Source organism: Aquila chrysaetos, chromosome 16 (genome assembly GCF_900496995.4).
Source record: "Aquila chrysaetos chrysaetos chromosome 16, bAquChr1.4, whole genome shotgun sequence".
NCBI classification, from domain to species: domain Eukaryota; kingdom Metazoa; phylum Chordata; class Aves; order Accipitriformes; family Accipitridae; genus Aquila; species Aquila chrysaetos.
The window spans coordinates 19645207-19661499 of NC_044019.1; the positions used below are offsets into that span (position 1 = coordinate 19645207).

The following is a 16293-nucleotide window of genomic DNA, read 5'->3' on the forward strand; positions in this document are numbered from 1 at the left end:
AGTGGTGTTCTGGATAGCATTCTGTCAAGAAGTCTGCGCTTCAGAAGCAGAGCCCACTGACATCTGTGCATTGATACAGCAGAATAGAAACAGCCTCTGGATTACAGAAGATCATGTTTATTACATTTTGAGCTTTAAATTGCGCGATATGCTTGTTTCAGAAATTATAGACGACCTCATATATCACTGCTCAGTGGGGAAGGGAGTGAAGAGAGGAACAACTGTCCTTCCCTCCAATTTGATATTTTAATGACACAGCCTCTCAGCATGTCTCTGTTGAGGCTCGCAGTTTGCAGACACAGTCAACTGAAGGAGATTTGCCTTCACCAGGCAGGAGACGTCTGAAGTAGGCTGTAATGCCACTGCCTCCTATTGTCTCACTGGAGATAGAGAATATATCGTCTGCTGAGTCTGCACTTTCATTTTATCACCACCTGTAGTTGTTGAACTTATGCATACTTCCTCATCTCCCTTTCTCATGGAATAATTAAAAGAAGGAGAGGAAGGAGGCAGAGCAGTAGGCAGTTAAGTTCGGTGACTAATGGCACTGGAGTGAAGGAACCTGATTTGCTTTGTGACATTGCTGCTGCCTTGCTATATAACCTTAGGCGAGGCACTTGACTCCTTTATGCCACAGCATTCTTATCTGTAAAAATGAGATAACAACACTACCTTCCTCTGCAGGATGCTTTAAGATCCTTGGAGGAAAGGCAAAGGGCTGCATGCATTCAGCTGCCTTTTGGGATTCAGCACAGCAGGGCCCAAACTTTGCTTCAGATAGGTCCTTATGTGCTTAAGCGCTCAAACTTTTGAAGCTTTGGTGGCAGTTTCCCGAGTCTGCAGACAGCCTGAAACAAAATTCCTGAGGGCTAAACTTGAGATCTAACAATGTAAATTTCTAATGCCAGCTTTTTAACCACAGATTAAATACATACTCATGTGATAGGCTTATCCTACCGAAGTCAAGTGTTTGTCTCCTTAATCTCCAACAAAACTGCCAACATATTCGTTCTCTGTCTGGCAATGCTGCCTTGGGGGCTCCACTGGGGAGGCAGAGCCAGTTTTCCATACACAGAGATGTGGTCAAGGAAAGATGGAACGATCACCTTCCAATTTCATCGCACAAAGCCAGGCTTGGATGCTGGATAGATACAGGCAGTCAGACAAGTTGGAGCAGCTTGACCTGTGGGGAGCATAAGATGTCTCTTCACATCACACCCTGCTCTTCCTGTATTGTTCTTTGCCAGAACAAAGTAGGTACAGACATTCCCATAGGAAATACATGTAAAATGAGATCAAAACTAAATGGGAAAGGCAAGGAACCACCAGTAAAGGAGTCAGACAATTTCTCACTGCCTCATTAACCCTTCTGCTGCACCTGATTCTGCAGAAGACAACAAGGAATTTCCAAGTTTCTGCCAGCCTGATGAGAGCAACAAGGCTTTTCTTTTCCTACTCTCCTGGAGTTTTTTCATCTTGGGCCTTTCAGTGGCAAAGCTGAATCGTACATCCCATTCCTGTTCAACACCCCATCGTTCTGGGGCAGCGTGAGTTGTTGGGTTTGTCCCAGAGTGCCTACGACCCCCTTTGTCACGGCCATTTTGCTCTCTTACAGGACTGCCATTGCTGGGTCCACCTTCCTCTGCCCTGGCATGAATGATGCTTTTAGGCATAATCGACATGCTGAAGAAAAAGACTGCGTACCTCAGGAATAACATGCCATCAGCAAACACTTCCTTCTATACAAAGAAAGCATAGTGATCTAGCGCTTCTGACACATTATGAGAGCAAAACGACTTGAGCAGTGCCAGACTTTACCATTGGATGGGGATATGCAACTTTAACATAAGGCGGCTAGGGTCAGGAAGCAAAATTCAGCCCTGTTACCAACACCCCTCTATTGCGTGCCCTTATTGCAACATGCAGTGGCCACCTCGGTTTGGAATCGTTTAACCTGCAATAATACAGGAAAAGGACGTTAGCAGATAATACAGGAAAAGGACGTTAGCAGCGGGCACATGATCCGTGTGATCTTCAGCTCCAGGAATGCTGGCATTTGGTGGTCCCTCAGCCCACTTCCTCACGGGACAGGAGGCTGCACGGCAGAAACCACCGTCGTAATTAGCTGCCTTACGCAGCCAGAGCAGAAGGCAGGCTTTCTTCCCCAGGACTAGTCCTTCCGCACAAACACGGGAGAAGATATGGCAGCAGCTACCCACGCTGAGCCCGCATACTTTAGGGGAAAAGAGGACGTCAGGCTGCATAATTGTTAACTCGCTATTTTATGTGCCCCAACTTCGCTGTTTCAAACAGCAGAATTACAGCAGTTAGGCTGCAACACCATAGCCCCGTTCTGTTCCACTGACCGGAACGCAAACCTTATTCAGGCAAAAATCCTCTCCGCACGGCACGCCGATTTTATTGGCTCTAAAAATCCCCCAGAAGGTACAGACCAGCCTTCAGGTTTTAGAGAGTTTACCCCCTCCACCCGCCACAACGCTTGTTAGCCGCGTGGAAGAGCACAGGTCCGTGAACCCTGCGATGCAATCGCACCGTGAAAATCAGCGCCACAACCCTGCGTTTTATTACCATTTTTTACATCTCCTCATTTTAATCCGCGCTCGGGAGACGGCTCCCGTTCCCATCAAAGCGCGCAGCGAGCTCCCATTAAAATCTGGCCCAGCTAGTATTTTAATAACACCTAGACGTTCCCGTCCTTTGCATATTTCACCTGCGAAGTGCTTTACAAACATGAGTTTCCTAATTACAGGCGGATGAGTTACTAAAACTGGAAATTCCTCACTAGTTCTGGCTTTCGCTTTGAAGCTCCAGGACTCGCTCCTGTCCCTCGGCAGTTTGGAAGATCCCCCGACGCCGCTCCTCCGCGGCGGAGGCAGGGCAGCGAGGAAGGCACGCAGCCGACGGCGACCCGCCTCGAAGCCTCCGCGCCGGCGGACTTCGGCGCGGAGTGCCGGGGCGGCGCTGCCCGCGGGCCGGCGGCCGCCGCCGGGGCGTGAGCCGCGGGGGGCGCCCACGTGGTGGCAGAGGAAAACCGGGCGGCGGCGGCGGCGGGAGCCGGCAGAGCGCGGGCGGCGGCGGCGGCGGGCGGCGGGCTCCGCGCCGCACCGGGCAGGAAGGGGTGGGGCGGCCGGCGGAGCGCACGGGCGGGGTGCTGCGGGCGGGGAGGCATCCCGGCCATGCTGAAGCCGGGCGGGCGGGCGGCGCCGCGCCTCCCCGGAGCGCTCCCCATGGAGCGGCTGCCCGGCCAGCCCTGAGCCGGCGGCCCCGGCCGCCCGCCCGCAGCCGCCCCCGATGGAGCCCGAGGAGCGGAAGATCTCGGTGTGGATCTGCCAGGAGGAGAAGCTGATCTCCGGGCTCTCCCGGCGGACCACCTGCTCGGACGTGGTGCGGGTGCTGCTGGAGGACAGCCACCACCGGCGGCAGCGGCCGGCGCCGCCCGAGCCCGGCGGCGGGATGCTGTCGGGGCCGCCGCACTCCTACTGCATCGTGGAGAAGTGGCGCGGCTTCGAGCGGATCCTGCCCAACAAGACGAAGATCCTGCGGCTCTGGGTGGCGTGGGGCGACGAGCAGGAGAACGTGCGCTTCGTGCTGGTGCGCAGCGAGGCCTCGCTGCCCAACGCGGGGCCGCGCAGCGCCGAGGCGCGGGTGGTGCTCAGCAAGGAGCGCCCCGGCCACGGCCTGGGGGCGGCCCGCGCCAGCCTGGCGCTCACGCAGGAGCGGCAGCGGCGGGTGGTGCGGAAAGCCTTCCGCAAGCTGGCCAAGATCAACAAGAAGCGGCAGCAGCCGCTGGCCCGGGAGGCCTCGTCGGCGGAGAGGATGGAGACGCTGGTGCACCTGGTGCTCTCGCAGGACCACACCATCCGGCAGCAGATCCAGCGGCTCCGCGAGCTGGACCGGGAGATCGACCGCTACGAGGCCAAGATCCACCTGGACCGCATGAAGCGGCACGGCGTCAACTACGTGCAGGACACCTACCTGGTGGGGGCCGGCGCCGGGGAGCGGGAGCCGGAGCCGGGCCGGGAGCCGGGCGGGGCGGCGCGGCCCGCCGCCGGCCGCCCCGAGGAGGACTACGCCAGGAAGTGCGAGGAGGTGCTGCGGCTGCAGGAGCAGCGGGCGCAGCAGGAGGAGCTGCTGGAGCACCTGGCCGCCGAGATCCAGGAGGAGCTCAACGAGCGCTGGATGAAGCGGCGGCGGGAGGAGCTGGAGCTGGCGCTGGCGGCGGCGCCCGGCCTGGCCGAGACGGACTGCGACACCACGGAGCTGAGCGGCGGCGGCGAGGGCGAGCTGCACCTGGAGCACGAGCGGGTGAAGACCCAGCTCAGCACCAGCCTCTACATCGGCCTCAAGCTGAGCACGGACCTGGAGGCCGTCAAAACCGACCTGGACTGCACGCAGCGGGCGTGGGAGGACAAGGAGCGGGAGCTGCAGCGCCTGCTGGAGACGCTGGGCACCCTGGACGTGGCGGAGGCGCCGGCGGAGCCGCGCGGGGCGGCGGGCGGGGGGCGGCCGGCCGCGGCGGCGGCGGCGGGGGGGAGCGGCGCGGCCGGCTGGGTGGAGCAGGCGCGGGCGCTGCGCAAGGACCGCGCCGACAACGACGAGGACTCGGACACGGGGCTGAGCTCCATGCACAGCCAGGACTCGGACTCGGTGCCCGTCTGCGAGTCCCTCGTCTAGCGCCCGCCCGCCCGGCCGGGCCCCGCAGCGCCAGGGACAGGGGACGGGCTCCGGCCCGGCTCGCCGCGAAACCGGGCGCGGTGACGGGCGGCGCGGCCCCCGCTCTCCGCCCGGCGCCCCCGCCGGGCAGCGCGGGACGAGCTGGCCGCCGGTGCGGGGCTCGGCGGGAGCCGGGCGGGCGGAGCGAGGCCGCCGGGGCGGGCGGGGGGTGGCCGCGAACGCGCCCGCCGCGGGAGGCAGGCGCTCGGAGGAAGCCTGTTAATGTTCGCTCCGGAGCTTAAACTTGTTCTAACTAGCCGTCCGCGGGCAGCGTTTAGGCTGGCTCGCCGGTACTTTCAGCTGAGGAAGAGGAACCCACGGCGTGTTTGCGTTTCGCGCACGTCGGGGAGTGCCCGCTCCTTAAATCCCGCCGCCCGCTTCCCTCCGAAGGTTTTCCTGCTCGGCCTTTTAAGCCCGCGGGTCCCCCCCGCTCTCCCCAGCGCAGCGTCCGCTGCTCCGGCTAATCTCTTCGCCAGTAAAAGGCCAGGACGCACGCTCCGCCGGGTCGATCGGTTATCTCCTTCACAGTTTCTCGGCATTGCAAAGTCAGAGGGTGGGTTATACTGGCTGTCATTTACAAATACACCCGGCTCCTTTCCAGGCAAAAAGTCACCGAGACTGAAGCCGCCGGTCATTTAAACGCTACGGAGGAAAAGAGGTGTCAATGCTACTGAAACTGACACTGGGACCTCCCAGGGCACAAGCTTCTGGAAGGTAGTGCGGTTGCTTTCAGCAACGAAAAGGGGTGATAAATCACTTTTAAAAAAAAAAAAAAAAAAAAAAAAAAAAGACCCAAAAAACCCCACCAAACTAAATCAACATACAGATTAAGATGTTGTATTAACTCTGCTCTGCGTAGTGCTTTTCCTTATGCATAGATAAGAGTGCTTTGTTTAAAGGCATACTAAGAAATCTATTAGTATCAACGTTCATTTGACAGTCATTGAAAGTAATTAGCAGTGCCTGTATGTACACAGCCTTCAACTACATTTTTTTTCCACTAGGCTAGCTGATATTTGGCTGAGCTTGGTTGTAGATAAACAAAGTACAGAATCAGCTTGAGCTACTGTTTTTAATAATATAGTTCATCTCAGGCCAAGAGATACAATGATAAAAGCATGACTCAAGCCCTACCTGCACTACAGCTTAATCTTTCCAGTTATTCCAATAAAAAGAAAATACGGCATCAGCTGTAACATGCATTTCACTTCACTGCCAAATCTTCCTCTGCAGCTTAACTCTTACTGAAAGTATATGATCTGCTCTTACAATAAGAGGCGTTAAGGATTCTTGTATTCCAGAATAATTGTGGAAACAGGTAAAGCAGTGAGAGACCAGAGAATGTTGAGTCAGGTCCAACCGATGGTGTGAACTTTTTAAAACTTCTGAGATTATTATTTATGCAAGGCTATTTATGAAAGTTTTCATTTAACAATAAGAAAGTATAAAAAAGGGGTACACCAATAGACCAGTTCGTTATTTTCGATAAAAACTTCACAGCTTCCTCACCCAAAGACAGGGTTCTGCTCTTTTGCAGTATTCTTGCTGGTAGGAGTTCTGTTGGACAACAGACAACTAGACTCTGCAACTGGTCAGTTTGAAAGCAGTCAGAGAAATACTGGCTGTGGATTTGTTGAGGCTGTACAAGTCCCTACATGCTGTCATTCTTGATAAACGTTACTCCGCTGAACGGGTCTCAGTTATAACAAACTGTGGTTTATTTTAAACACTGATTATATAATTGTTTTTCATATTTTAGTCAACCTTGGAAAATATTTAAGAACCTATTTTTAGAGCTAATAAAACTCTTAATAAGACTAAATGAGCGTTCCCAATTGAATGTGATTAAAAATACATATACGTCAGGTCTGGGATTTTGTTGTGTTATCTTGTGGTGCCATTTACCCTCTTGCATAGCGAGTAGAAAGACACACCAAGTCAGACCTCTCCAGTCTGTCTCATGGCAGCATCGTCCCCTCACCTTCTGACGGCGCGAGGGGCTCCCTCAGGTACCGGTAACAGGGTGTGCTTTCCTCAGATTTAGTCACTGCAGGGGTAGCGTAGTGGCATTTAGAAGCATTGGCACGTGTCCAGAGTGAGGCATTTCACCCCGCTCTGCAATTAAAAATATTTATATGGAAGTAGAGCTGAAGAGTAAGTTGGGGGGTGGGGGAGTCGTGTTGTTGCCCCACATCATATTAACCAGTGCGGGTGTAACGGGTGGGTGATGCAAGTATCTGTTGATAGCTTCTCTAGTGACTGATGTAAGCAATAAACCTGAAATTGCTTTACGTAAGTTCTCCCATTAGCCACACCAAGCAAATAAAAAGCAAGCACATTCTAGAAATAAGCTGCAACAGGCCGTACATCATTATGCTATTGATATAGGCGTCAGGTATTTTGTGAAGCACGAGGTGAAGGAAGCCAGGAAATTCAAAGTTGCAAAGCAAAGTCTGCCTACTCACCCTCAGCTAGGAAAAGCCTTAAAACCAGGACAAAACCGCTTTTGCTCTGGGTTGCTGAGGGACACGCTTGTAGGGCACCACGCAGTGCTTGCTCTTAGCCTCTCGGTACCCCAGATATGATGTGGTAGAGCATGACCCTGGTGAGCTGCTGGCCCCTGTCCCATGAGGACAAGGGTGAGAACACTGCAGGTGGCACTGTAGTCTCAAGGTTTTGGTGGGAGCTGCAGTGACTTCCTACAAGCACATACTTGAATATGTTCCTATATTGTGCAGGTAAAAGTGGGTGTATTTATTTGATATTTAAACAGTTACAAATGAAGTTGCAACAGGCTCAGTTTTTGTTCTTGCACACAGACTGAATTTGAACATCTTCACAAATCCCTATCTCTCTCAAACCATTATTAAACCATTAGTGTACAAGAAGAAATCACTGTTTGCATTGGACCAGGTGCTTCTCCCTTCCCATCTTCTTCTGGACCTGTATATCCTCACTTAGATAATAGAGACAAGCCACAGGATGCTTGGCTTTGACAGGGAATTTGGCTCTGAGGTTTTGCTGGGCACATAGCCAAGGGTTAGGAGAGCCAATTCAGAATCACAGGTAGAAGGGCAGGAATTTTATCTCCTTTCCAGTTCTGAAAGAATGGAAGAGAGAGCGAGCAGCACTAAAAAAACCTGACCAACGTTATAACAGAAGTTTGCCTTCCGGCACCGCCAAGAGAGACGTGAAAGCTCCAACCAACACCTGCCTTTTTTTTTTTTTTTTTTTTTTTTTTGTATCATTCTCTTCTGTCTTCCAGAGTCAAGTCCAGTCTAATCTTTCTCTCATCCTAAGACCAGACAAGCAGACATAGGTAGCTGTGAATTAAATAAAAAAACCCAGCATTATGAAGTATTTAAGATAAATCTGGGTATAGTATCGCATTGCCCTATTTATTCAACACCCTATCTGCTTCTCAAAGGAACCCTCAAGGACCAAGGCTGCCAGGCCTTTCTCGGACACAATACCTACAGAAATCAAAGGGAGTGTTGTCCAGGAGACATAATCAGGTAGAATCAGGCCTTAGTTTCAGGCACCCTTTAAACAAGCATTATCAAGCACTACTGCACAAGTCTGTTTGCTGCTCTTGGCCACACTTTTTCTGACCCTACATGGCACTTTCTTTTGTGCCTATACAAGAGTTTGTGGGACCAGATAGTGAACCAGATCAGAAAAAAAAAATTGTTGAGCTTTAATTTAGGTGACTCCCTGATGCGGCTCAACGTACAGTCACACAAATGCTTCTGCCAATGACAAGGTACGGTGGTAAAAATGAGAAATTGAAGGCACTTGGAAAGGTGGAACTGATTCTTTCAGCAATGGGCACTGTCTCATGCTGACTTGCATGTTGGCAAAAGCTTAGTTCAGATTGTAAATATCCCCCCACTCACAGTCTAAAGAGAAGGTTTCCAGTGGAAGGCTAAGGCTGGAGCTGAAGCTTCACTGCCATCGATTACACTCACCTATATTAAACCCAAAATGAGTCAAGTAGTCCAGCTTTAGCCTTGACCTTGTTTCAGAAACCCGCTATCAAGCAATATTATCAGAACGAAGAGACTGTGTCAAATTCAATACATTTCTAGTCCTTAACACATGTAAGAGATCTGCCAGTTCAAATAAGCACTTTGTAGGGATATCATTTGATGCCTTAAATGGGGAGGGAAGAGAGGAGGCAAATACTTTTACTGTAATGAACATCACTGACATGCAAAATGAATGACCTATTAATTATTGCCATTCATTCTAAAGCAGCATGTAGCCAGCCAAATCAGAGTCTGGTTGATTTACAGTGACAGATCCTTTTCCAAAGAACCTACAGTCTTGGTTTCAGACAAGATACAGTCAAAGGAGGGAAGCAAGTGGGTGTGAGAGAAGGAAAACATGTCATCGAGCTTTATTATTGACTGCTTGTGTGAAAATTATTTTCCAGGTTTACTTTAAAAATAGTCTGTTTGCCTATGTCTGGAGAGACATGCACAGAGACCTCCTCCCCTCCCAAATTCTACACGTCTTTGGGCTTTTTCCTCCCTCCACCTTTCATTTGCACTGAGCTGGGACTGTAGCTCAATACATGAAAAGAGCAGCACAGGCCTTGAAATAAAACAACAGGTCTGGTGAGCTATGCTGGTTACAGAGTTGAAATACAAGCCATTGCAGATTGTTGGAAGCAGTTGTCCTTTGAAGTCACTTGATATTATTGCTCCTGAGCTGGCATACAGAGTTTAAAGAAATGAGCATCGCAAAGTGCAGGGAGTCTACACGGATGTTACTTCTTTTATACGAACTCACATTGTTAAATGAACTTGGAAGCTTAACAGAAAGGGAAAATTTAATAAACTCAAAGAAAAATTTGGCTCTGTATGCAAATTATCCAAACATCTTCAAGCAGAATTGTCAAATAGTATTAAAAAAAATGCTGCTTGCATAATTTAATACATTACTTGTGTAAATGCATCAGAGCAGAACCTTCCATGCAGGGTGGATTGTCACACCCTTTCACATGCTGAATAACCCTACTGAGTTGGCCATTGATTTCTTAGAGTGTGCAGTACTAACTCTACCAGGGCATTAAAATATACCCTTAAAATAAAACTTCTGCAGGCTTTACACACTGCCTACATATCAGTTTGTTTACACTTTAGGCTTTATTTGGGAAGTTTTATCAAAATCCCCTTCCCTCAGTTTTGAAAATGTTCCAGAAACCCATTGATGTTCCATGAAAAAATAGTTTCCCTCCCAATAACTTTTTTCCTCCTTCCTGCCAACCTGCTCCTCCCCTACCATCAGCATCTGCTCTGAATTTCATGAATAGTCTCGTTCAAATTGGTGGGACTCCATGGATTCAGTATTAGGATCCTACTTGGTGGAAAACCTGAAGAAAGAAAGTTTATTTCTATGTCTTGGCAAAAACTCATTATTTGTGTAGTACGTTGCAATCTCAGCAGTATTTTTGTAGTTCTTTATGTAATAACGTGTCATATGGATTAAGGACATACTCCCTCCAGCTGTTTCATGCCACTGTTGCTCAACTCCCTTGTGTCCCCCCCTCCCCCCTTTTTTTTTTCTTTTCTTTTTTTTTTTTCTTTAAACATGTTTCCAAGTTACCTTCTGAATTTTCCTCTTCTCCTAATTCGAGGCAAGTACTTCTCACACGAGGAGGGAGCACATCTCCTCAGATGATATTCTGGGGGGCACGTTACTGTGGAGCATTGGGGTAGGGGGATACAGTTTCTATTCCTGGTTTGAAGACTAACTTGAGTAATGAATGGTATCTTATTTCCCTTGGAGCGTAAGATTTTGGTGAAGATATTTACTGTGTGATTGTATACCATCTGGCTGAAGGAGGCCTAATCTATTCAAGGCATTCTAGGTACCATTATAATGAAAATGTTAAACAATTTCACTCTTCTGTGCCTCAGTTCCCCTAACATTGAAGTGTGTGTGCGCTTCCCTTTTCTGAATGGTTTCAAATCATCTTTCCTATTTAATCACTCAGTGAAACCAGTGCAGAGTGATCTCAGAACACAATCCTGCAAAGTCAGTCTTAGCATTTTACAGAGTTTACTAGACAAAAAAAAAAAAAAAACAACACCCAAAACCAAAAAACCTGACTCATAGAAAGAGCTCTTACATATCTGAAACATACTATCATCAGCTTACTAGCACTACACTTCACATGGCTTAATTATGTGATTATTTAGCCTATTATCTCCAAAAGAAATACTTTTCATCAGTCAAATTGTGCTCATAAGCAGGTCTTTGGAAAATGTGTTAAAAGCCTTTAGGAAAAATATTTAATCCCTGTTTCAATTTAATGTAATCCCCTTGTTTTAATCTCTTACAGTGTATTTTTTTTTCCAGATGTAATCAGGCTATTAGTTTATGCATTTAATTATCAGTGTAGCCTAGTATATATTTTTTTTTCCTGCTTTCCACTGAATCTCCACTTGATAGACATATCTTAAGAACAGACGAAAAGTGACTTTAGAAATGGAGAGGCATGGATCACCTTTTGAAAACATTGGTGCTTATTCTTCCTACCACTAACATAGAAGCAAATTATTTGCTTTCAGCTGCAAACTTCTAGCTTTTTTATGTTTCCCTTTCTTTCACAGTTGCTCTTCACTGTCTCACAGTCAGGTCTCTCCATAATTCTACTACAGGTTTCCTTTTCCGAGTGACCAGATGACTCGTGAATCACCAGTAGGTTAAAAGCTTAAAGCCAGGATTGTCATCTTTTTTATAATCCTGTCCCGGCACATTTTCTGTGTCTCCTACTTTCTCTGCTTGGTCTCAAAAAATATTACCCTGACCAGATAATATAGGGTCAGGCACTTGAATTTTGCCATCTTTCAAAGGAAGATATAGCACACACAGCTCCAGGTGTCCTGTATCTGTAACACACAGAACGGTACATACAGCTGTGCACCATCTACAGAAATGAGCTGATTAGAAATGTCTTTCCTAGACTAATAAAGGAAGAGGCAGGTTTGAAGCCAGTATATTGTAAATTACTTATTCTTAGCCCTGATGGGGTAACTAATGATCTTCAGCAGGTGATTCCAATGTGAAACAGAATAACCTGATCATCTGACTATTTTGAATTAATTTTTACGCATTTACTGACTTCAGGGTGTGGATTTTTAAAAACAGTATCCCCTGCTCCCTACCTGTCAGGTGTAGAGTTAGGTAAGAAAACAGCATTCTGGCTTAGAGAGATTTATCAGCCAGTCAGGGTAGTAACAAGCACGGATGTTGCTGCTTTCTGTTCTGGTGGGAAAGGAAAACTTCCCCGCCTCTGCACTGCCTAAAGGAATTGGGGATGGACAGGGACAAGACTGCGGAGAATGAAACCGTGTCAGAAGAGAACGGAACCGAGCCCAAGACACACAGACTGGAGAGGAGGTGGCTGAGGGGAATGAACAAGAAAGGACAAAAACCAGCAAGAGGCCTGGACAATAGGAAAGTAGCAGGCGGCACAAATCAACTCCGGCATTGTAACAAGGGAGAAAACGGAGTCTGCGATAACCACCGCGCATCTTGGGCTTTCAGGCGTTTCACTACAACCCCATCTAACAAACAGCAGCCGGGGAGGGACGGGAATCCGTGCCGCAGTATCTTCCCAGCGTATCAACACTGTCGCCAGGTGAACAGGAGGAAGGAGAGATCAGTGAAAATCTTGTGATTTTCCTGAGGTTTTGTTAACTCAGCTGTGAAGGCCAGCAACTGCAGAATTTGCAATAGGCTAGAGCGCTGAGAATTTGAGGATGAAATGTCACTCTCAAGTTGTTTTTTTTCTTCACTTTTAACTTACACTTGGTAAATATGGAGGAACGAGTGTTTCCCTAGATGATACATAGTTTATATCATCAGAGTTTCTCCACAATACATTCCTTTCCTAGAACATTAAGCCTTCGCTGCTGTTTTATGATCCGGGATGTTGTCATGTTGCTCTAAGTGTTTACCTACATGATCTGCCAAAAACAGTGGCACAAAGTAAACCCGGTATTTACCTCAATTTAATAGGCAAGCTTAAGGTAAAAGCAAATCCAGACCTATTACTCCAGTTTACACAAGCCAGCTTGCAAAGCATGTGCAATGGCATTTCTAAGTATGTTTTGCAAACTAGTTTGTTTGAAACAAGCCAACTGAGCCAGATTTAAATTTCAGTTGTTTAAAGTCTCTCATCATGTGTCACTGAAGTGATTCACAAGTAGATCACTTAATCTAGTTAATGAACACAATTACCATGTTTTGACAATATTAATTGGACCCGTACTTACACTCCTTTCTGCATTTCACCTTCATAACCACCTCCATAATTATCAAGTCCTATGGCTTTAGTATGCCTAAAGGAATAGTTTACCTTTATAGAACATATATTTCGTTATTAACTTCTCTCTCATTGCCCCTCCCTCCAATATTTTTCCCCACAGAATTTCCAAGCCTTTTTCTTTTCCTCCAGTCATTAGCAATTGGGCTTCATCTTTGCAAATAACAAGGGTGAGAGATACCTGCCTGTTCAGAAGTCATCTGCCACACACTTTCAACTCAAGGCTTATAACTGCTAAGTCATAGTCGGTCCAGACGAGTTGCTTTCACACCGGTATTTTGGGATTTCTTTTACTTATAAAACTGAAGAATGGACGTTTTCCTATTTCAAAGGTGGGTAACCAAACCACCAGCTTATGCCAAAGGGCACAAGCTCCGCTGTTTTGCCCAGAACATCAGAATCTGCTTGTAAAAGGAGACAAGTTAGAAACCCTGAAGATGTACCCAGTGAACCCAGTGATTAATTTATACATTTTCAGTTAGAGCTAAGTAATACCATTCTTATTAGGATTTGTATAGCAATAGGACCACACAAGACAGGAAGTTATTATACTCTGTATTTTTAAAAGACACTGGACAAGGCAGCCCTTGCTCTGATGAGAGCACAGTACAGACGGACAAGCCAGACATCAACTGAGATGACAGGCGTAGAAGCTGCAGTGACTTGGATTGGGTGTGCAGCAGGTTAGTAACCAAGACGGGAACAGAAGCCGACTCTCCCGATTCCCAATCCGTTTTCCTCTCTGCTAGACCCACACTTCCAGCCTGTGATGTGGTACAGACAACAGACGAGGTATAAAGTCATCTCCACCCCTTACTGCCACGGGAGCCGTATACCAGGTAACGTGTGGAGACTTATTCAAGCTATTGAAGAAATACAGGAGGTCAAAGAGTATTAGGAAAGCATTGTACTAGACTACTACATTTCATAACCGTGTTTCTTAAGAGTCTCAAGCCTGCAATTTTATACTCTAAGAATTTATGGTTTGAGGAAGATTTTTTATTCATTTACATGTTAGTGGCATAAATACCTGCTATTTCTATAAACATTGTTTCATTCTCCATCTCTTGGATATCTGTATGTATTTCTCAACAAGGAGAACGACACATACTGTAAAAATCTGTCCATGAGTAAAATTTTCCAACTAATTTTTTTCAATATTGTTAGCTATGTATACTTAGCAAATCTATAGTTTTGGGACTCAGTAAAAAAATGATGCTTCTGTTTCACTTAGGGCCTCAGCTCCATCATTTGTCTTTTTCTCTATGTACTACATTGCATATTTATAGTATACACTACTTAAAACCATGAGTCTGAAGAGTTATTTCCAATTTGTTGATCACAGAAGTCCAACCTTTGTCATTAGTTCAAATGACACCAACAAGTGTTCAGTAGCTCCGTGGAAACACAAACAGGAGTTTGGCCTAATGTTCGAGATACCTACCACAGGATATCAGAAACTGGGATACTCGCATTGTTCATCAAAACAGCCAAGTCAGGGCACTAAAACATGCCTCAAAGAAAAGCAAATTAATTTTCACGTCTTCTGTGGAGAACAGAGTTGGTTGGGAAAGTTGAGACGAGGCTGTTCTATTTTAATTTGCCAATCTAGCCAAAGCAAAACACTTTGTGAAGACCAACCCTGACAAACGTGGTTCACCCAGTGGGCAGGTATCACTGAAGCCTGCCCAGCTTCCTCTCAGTTGAGCTCCCTAGCGATTGCTGTTCTGCCTGCGACGTGGCTGCCAACCAGAAATTTTCTCCTTTTCCATCACCCACACCTGGCAATTTCAGGTGAAGAGGAGTATCAGAATCAGTATCAGTGGCTGTGGCACCTAAGACAAAATTATTTCCTTCAGACAGACTATTACCCGTACAGCCATTTGAACTGACCTCAGTCCTGACGTTCTCATCTTTACTTAAAAACCCCCCAAACATATAAATGGAATATTTTTAAGTTACTGAAGGGCACTGCTTTGGAGACCTGTATTGCCACAAAAGACTTTATTACACCAAAATTCAATAAAAAGAAAGATTGCATCTTTCACTAGGGCTCAAAAGGAACAACTCCAAACGTTTTATCGTGTATCTTTTGATCTGTGTAGATGAAAGCCCTAGTTATTATATAATACAAGTGAACATTGTGGCTGGTTCTGTTGTCTAGGAACCCACTGTGAATAGTGCTCTACAAGTTCCAAACAGTTTGGACCCTCACCAAAAGCTTGTATGTGGGAAGGCAGCCATGACACGTAGTATATAATTAACCTGAGAAATTTCCATTTTTATTCAAATTGCTAATGAACAAAATAATATCAAACACAAGAATGGAAAGTACCAAACCTAGTGTCTAAGTCAGCAAGTATTTTAGATATTGAATTACGAGCTTTAATAAGAGCAGGCCCTGAATAGTTACTTACTAGATGGAAAAAAGCAAATAATGGAAGGCATGGGAAAATGGTGCAATTGGAACTTGCTTTCAACATTTCATATGGCTTTATATATATTTAGTATATGATATGCGTATGTCCTTTTCCTACTGTCTTGTGTTTCTGATTGTGCCTCCTCTTATGGCAGAGACACTAGCTAAAACAGATTAGAGTCTTGCAAAATCTTTCTTAAAAATTAACTGCAAATACAATAAATGTATTTGAATGTTGATTAACTGAACATGCTCATTAATATAACTATACGTATTAATCATGATACAGTCAATTATCGAACAAAATAACTAAAATCCTGCTCAATCATGAGAAGATGAGATCACTTAATAAAAGAAATCTTATTTCTTTCCTTTGCTTTGAAGTTGACAGGTAGTCAAGACTTCTTTAGAAGGAAAGAAATTCTTTGCATATTAACATACAGTTCAAATTGAAGAGGCTCCAGAAGTACCTCACGATTCCCAACAAATTCTTCCAATAGCATAATGTTTGCAGAAATTCAGAACTCATTTTCATAAGCTACTCAGTTAAACAGAAGATGACTAAGGTTGATTTAATTTTTTCTTCCTGATCCCATATTTAAAGTATGAATATCATTTAGACATCAGTAGATAAAAAGTATGCCAATGAAGGACAAGTACAAATTCAAATTACTAAGGAGAAAAATTAGGTTAATTTCAGTGTGGAATGTTTGTAAGCAGTGTGTAATCAGTCTTCAGTTTAAATAACTCTTAATTAAATAATCTATTATTACATTCACTGACAAATCAAGCCTAAACATGT

At 46.3% G+C, this 16293-nt stretch overlaps 1 protein-coding gene across 1 annotated transcript; it reads left to right on the plus strand.

Annotated features, from left to right (window-relative positions):
* Nucleotides 1–1336: 1336 nt before the first annotated feature.
* On the plus strand, nt 1337–5902 carry RASSF10 (Ras association domain family member 10). Its single transcript, XM_041129380.1, has 2 exons — nt 1337–4903; nt 4936–5902. The coding sequence occupies exon 1, from the start codon at nt 3313–3315 to the stop codon at nt 4693–4695; it is 1383 nt and encodes a 460-aa protein (XP_040985314.1). The 5' UTR covers nt 1337–3312; the 3' UTR covers nt 4696–4903; nt 4936–5902.
* The last annotated feature ends 10391 nt before the right edge of the window (nt 5903–16293 follow it).